The sequence below is a fragment of the Corvus brachyrhynchos genome, unplaced genomic scaffold (genome assembly GCF_000691975.1).
Source record: "Corvus brachyrhynchos isolate BGI_N302 unplaced genomic scaffold, ASM69197v1 scaffold101, whole genome shotgun sequence".
In the NCBI taxonomy this organism is placed as follows: Eukaryota; Metazoa; Chordata; class Aves; order Passeriformes; family Corvidae; genus Corvus; species Corvus brachyrhynchos.
In genome coordinates this window covers 20,784,292-20,790,092 of record NW_008237239.1, presented here as the reverse complement: position 1 = coordinate 20,790,092, position 5,801 = coordinate 20,784,292, and the positions used below count along the sequence as shown (strand labels likewise).

Below are 5,801 nucleotides of genomic sequence, written 5' to 3'. Positions count from 1 at the left end.
ACAACGGGACACCTGCGGGGACGGGGGCGTGCGGTCTGGTTTTGCTGTTTGGAAATAGTGTTTGACTCGTGCGCTAAATTTGCTTTCCGTGCTGTAGCATAGAATGACACAGTGAGTCAGACTGGAAGGGACCACAGTGGGACATCTGGCCCAACCTCCCTGCTCGAGCAGGGTTATCCCAGAACATAGCACAGGATTGTTTTCAGACAGTTTTGAATACCTCCAGTGAGGGAGACTCCACCTCTCTGGACAGTCAGTTCCAGTGCGCAGTCACACACAGAGTCAAGAAGTTCCTCCTTGTGGTCTGGTGGAACTTCTGTGCATCGGTTTCTGCCCATTGCCTCTTGTCCTAATGCTTGGTACCACCAAGAAAAGCCTGGCTTCATTTTCTTCGTAATCCCCCATTTGGATATTTAGACACATTGATGAAGTCCCCTCTCAGTCATCTCTTCTTGAGGCTGACCAGGCCCAGCTCCCTCAGCCTGTCCTTGTAAGAGAGATGCTCCATTGCCATAACCATCTTTGTTGCCCTCTGCTGGACCTGCTCCGGGAGCTCTATGTCTCTCTTGGGCTGAACATCATGATGGCAAGTGTCCTACGTGTCAGGAAAGTGAGTGTCACTGGTTGTTGGGCCACAGCCTGCAGGAGTATCCCAGCCATCCCACACATCTGTCGGAGTGTGGCAGTGGGGTGAAATCTATGGGAAGCAAATAGAAGCTGCATCAGATGCTTTGCAGTGCAGACAGAATTTTCTATTTATTCATTTTTTGTAGCCTGAGGGTTTTTTAAGTCTTACTCTTTTCCTTTAGGTGCCTGGTTGATAATTAGTCTCTCCAGGGAAACTTGTCTTAGTTATATACATTGATAATTCATAATACCTAGTCTGCAATCTTTTAGTTAAGGTCTGGTTGGACCCAGGTACTCTCCCTCTCCCTTAAGTGCATGAAGAGTTGGGTTACACATGGCTGTAGGTGGCCCAGCTTGAGGAGAGGGCTTGGACAAGAGACCCCTTCTGATCTCAGCCAGTCTTCTGTGACTGTGAACTCAGAAGAGGCCACAAAGATGCTCAGGGGGGTGGAGCCCCTCTCCTGTATAGACAGTATGAGAGAGTTGGGGCTGTTCAGCCTGGAAAAGAGAAAGGCTCCAGGGAGACCTTAGAGCACCTTCCAGTATCTAAAGAGGCCTGCAAGAAACCTGGGCAGCAACTTGTTACAGGGCATGTAGTGACAGGACAAGGGGGAATGGCTTCAAACTGAAGAGAGGAGGTTTAGATTAGATCTTAGGAAGAAATTCTTTACTGGTAGGTTGGTGAGACTCTGGTACAGGTTGCCCAGAGAAGCTGTGAATGCCCCATCCCTGGAAGTGTTCAAGGCCAGGTTGGATGGTGCCTGGTCTAGTGGAGGGTGTCTCTGCCCATGGCAGGGGGTTGGGACTAGATGATCTTTAGGGTCTGTTTGAACTCAAACCATTCTATGATAAAGCTCTAGCTCTGTGGGGATCCAGCAGAACTTGGAGGAGCAAATCAAAAAAGTTTAGGAGACGTGTTGGTGGTGGTATGGAAGAACTGTGTGATCCAGGTTGCACCCCCTGGGAGCCGTCCAAGACCATAAGAGGGGAAAATGCTCAGCAGTGGTGTGCAGTTACATTTACAAAGAGCTGTTCTAAATGTCTGTGTTCCTTAAATGACAGATTTGTTGTCTCTGCAGTGTGTCCTGTGAGTACTCTCCTGGGGACTTGGTGTGGGCCAAGATGGAAGGTTATCCCTGGTGGCCATGTCTCATTTACAACCACCCCATTGAAAGAACAATAGTCAGAGGAAAAGGAAAATCCACTCGTATCCATGTGCAGTTCTTTGATGACAGCCCTACAAGGGGTTGGATCAGTATTAAATACCTGAAGCCATATAAAGGTAAGAGATAGAAACAAAATTTCTTAAAATGGAAATGTGCCACTTGTTTTGGAAATACAGTCTTGGAATATAGGATATGTTATTTGCCATAAAGAGCAGCAAAACCAAGAGCAGAATTGAGCATGTTTTGTGCTTTCTAAGTGACAAGTTTTTGAGGGTTGCAGGTACATTTGTGTTTATACAGTTCTTGAAACAAGACACTAAGCCCTTTTGTTTATTAGATTAGAACAACTAACTAAGCAAACTTAAAGCTTGCTTATGTTTTAAAGGTATTTCCTTTATTTCTCCCATTAGTATACAAAGTACGTAAAAGATAAATCCAGTGTTTCCACTTTTAGCCCTGAAATCCTTAAAATATTAGGAATATGAAACCCAGTTTTTAAGCAGCTGTTTGGGAACTGCAGTTTGTCCAGAATTAAAAGGCTAGGCCCAAGATACTGGGTAAATAAAATTACTTCTGCTGTGGTTCTTGTAAGCAATCCAATGATTTTGTAAATAAAATATATAACTTGAGAATTGAGTGTTGGTGAGGACAGTGCTTGTAGTTACAGAGCAGAGTTGGTGTTTGTTGTATTGAAGAAATGACTTGGCTAACTAGTGAAAATCAAATATAACCAGGAATTAACGTTTTGCATAATAAACCTCACCTTTTTAATAATCATAATCTGTTTTTCCCTTTTAGTCATGATTTTACTGCTGCTGAAAACTGAATCATTGGCTGTGACCTGTCATGTGTAAATCATGTTGCTGTAAACTGTCTTGTTAGTCAATCAATTACTTCCTATGTAATACAGTATTTCTGATACCCTGTAGGATTTGCTTGTGTCATTGAAAAAAACCTGAATTTAAACAGTTTCTTCCGTTTTCCAAGTCAGAGTTCCATCTCATGATCATGTAGCTACATTTCAGTGTACTGCACTTCAGCCATAGTTTTAAATTAAAATGGTAATGTTCTTGCCATGAGTGTTAGCATAATTTATTGCAAGTAAATTGGTCCATGGTTTATGTGTGTCTTTCCTGAAAGTGTTTGAAAAGAACCAAAGTATTTTAAGAGCTTACAGGGTCACTTAGAAGCAACTATAGTTAAGGGGAATGAATCTGTTTACCGAAAGAAAATTGCCAAAAAGAGGTTTAAGCACAGATATACATCCACAAAAAAACTGTTGAATGCAGAACAGAGTAAAAATACTTAAAATACCTGGTTTGTTTTAAAATTCAAACAAAAAACATCTTTGTATACAAAGGAAGAGTGTTAGAGTCTTTGGGTAAGAAAACGGAGAAGTTTCTTGGGTTGAGTTATTTTTTGTACCTGTGTAAACACAGACTGCACAGGGCCTCTGACAGGTGGGCATGAAGAAGTGGGAGATGCACAGCAGCTGATTAAGTGAATATATGCAAGTGTTGCACTTTTAAGTGTGCAGTATATGAGGAGATTTTCTTCCTCCCATTGTTCAGTTGCATTTAATATTAATGCAAAATATCTTCAGACTGCCTCACTGCATTTGGGAAACTAAAAGGGAAATCTGGGTTGTTAATGTGTTGCCTTTTTGCTGTAGAACAGCTACTTGTAACTCCCTGCTTTGCTACTGCAAACTCCCAGATGATTGTAAGAATTTTGTTTGAGTTGAGAGGTAGTTGTCCTCCTCCGAGTTAGCTGCCTTTTGTCTGCCACTGGCTTAGAGCTGAAGCTTCAGTTGGTAGTGGTGGATAATGGGATGCACGAGAGTGGGGAAAAAGGACCTGTCCTTCTTAGAAATCAGTCTGCAGATTGGTTGGCTTTGGGTTTGTGTTGTGTGCAGGTGGTGGCAGGAGGAGCTGTGGTGCTCGGGAGCTGTGCAGGAGGATGAGGGAATGGAGCAGTTATTAATAGCAGGCTTTGTTCACTGCCCTGCAGTGTCAGGCTGAGTGGCCAGTGCGATTGGCCATCAGCTAATCTGGCTAATGGGCTGGGGCTGGGTGCCTGGCTGCACTTACAGCAGCAGTTTGGAGGCCAGCAGAGCTTTCATCAAGAGCTCTGTGCCACAGGTGGCTTGTGCCTAGAAAGTGAAGTTAACTCAGTGGTTGAACTTACCTGTCATTGCTGAAACAGCCCTGTGGTCTCAGCCAGGTCTGTGTGCACTGCCAGTGTGAAGTGTTAAATTCACCACTAACTACAGTGTGAGGGTGTTCAGAGCTCAGCTTAGGAGTGCTCACATGTGCTAATGAGCTACAGAAATAGAAGCCATTCTTCAAGTGTTCCTTCGGGTAGGCTTTTCATTTGTGAATGTGTATGCTTTCCCCAGGGGTAGTTTATCAGGCTGAGTGAGTGATAGGTTGCTGTATTTAAGATGTGGTGGGAATGGCTGGTAACAGCACAGAATGTTAGTTATCTGAATACATTTAACAGTGAACTATGAACACTGGCTAAATGCTAGACTGCCTTCAGTTCCTAACAGATCTGTGGTTTTTACAGGTTCATCAGATGGGGAGACAATGAAGGGAGGTATGTTTTACAGCACAAAGCCTGAAATTAAAAGAGCCATGGTGTTGGCAGACGATGCCATGAACAAAGATAAAACCAAGAGGCTTGAACTGGCAATATGCAATGAACCTTCAGACACAGAGGAGGAGGAAGAGGAAGAAATGGAGGTAAAATGTTTCTTAATTGCTGTCATTTTCAGAAATATTGCTAGAACTTAGAAGCTGTGACTTGGAACTAAAGACTGAATATCCTGAAGTTCTCTGGTACAGTAATCACAGCTTATCTCCTTGTTAACCATGCACACATATGTATCCATATGCCTTTTTTTGTACTGCTTCTGTGTTGTCAGGTCATATTCCGGTCTCTCATCTTTTCTAGTTGGAAAGACAAATCTCTCTGGTGTTCTGTATGGTAAGGACTGACCCCAGAATCTACCTTATTTCTCTGACACTCTTCACTCATCACTCCCTGGTGACCTACTTTTTCACTCAGAAATGCTTTTTTCTGGTGCATCGTTTTATCTTTTCTATCTGCTGTTCATAGTCCAAGTTGCCCTAAGTTTGATCTGAAGTTTTAGTGTGTCATAATGTATAAATTTCTAGCTTTTTGAGTATTTGTCTAAGGCATTAAATTGAATTTTTGGAGCCTGCCCTCATCTTGTAGAGTAGCACTAAAATAACAGTTCTCGCACTGTTAACTCCAGTCTGTTGGTGGAGTAACTAAAAAGTGATGTTTTATTGTATTGTATTCGTGTTGGGTTGATTGAACTATTATTTCAGTAGCACCATATGCCTTGGAATAGATCTCTTTGGAGACAAATGGTATGAGGAAACTGTCAGTGGGATGGTGGTTTCCCTTAGCTTCTCATCTACTCAGTGTCCAGTGTGACAGTGCCCTGAGGGACAGGTGCCACTCCAGGCACTGTGTTATGTGCAGTGGCACTTTGTACTCACTACAGTCCCTCCACTGCTGGTTTTCCAGAGCTGTCACTGGAGTTATTAAAGTTTGAGGCTGGAAAGGCAAATAATGGAGTTGCTTTTATTTCTCCTACACATGCCATATTCTTTTTTGTGCAGTTTTAAGTGTTTTGTTCATCAGCATCACATATGCACAGTAATGAATGAGACTCTAAAGAACACAAGTGACAGTAATTATGCCACTGGCCAGTAGCAGTTAGTTATCCAGAAAAAACCTGAGTTCTGTTAAGGTGAATGGAATTGGCTGGGGCTCTGCTCTCTCTTGCTTGAAGTATCATAGCTACTGCGTTATTGCACATTTTTGCACTTTTTTATGCAGCAGTGTCTTTGTAGCCAGAATTATCTACAGATACAATAATTATTTTTCTAGGAGATGAGTGAAAATGCATCGGGCAACAGTGAAGACTGCAATAGTGAGGAGGATGCGAAAAGCAATAAGCGAGGGATGAGCAGG

The 5,801-nt window shown here is 42.8% G+C and overlaps 1 protein-coding gene across 1 annotated transcript in view; it reads left to right on the top strand.

Annotated features, from left to right (window-relative positions):
* Nucleotides 1–1,707: 1,707 nt before the first annotated feature.
* MSH6 (mutS homolog 6) overlaps nt 1,708–5,801 on the top strand; it is a 12,980-nt gene continuing 8,886 nt past the window's right edge. The window contains exons 1-3 of the mRNA XM_017730115.1: nt 1,708–1,909; nt 4,362–4,537; nt 5,718–5,801. Of these exons, the coding sequence (XP_017585604.1) occupies nt 1,750–1,909; nt 4,362–4,537; nt 5,718–5,801 (420 nt within the window). The 5' untranslated portion in view covers nt 1,708–1,749. The remainder of the gene's footprint in view (nt 1,910–4,361; nt 4,538–5,717) is intronic.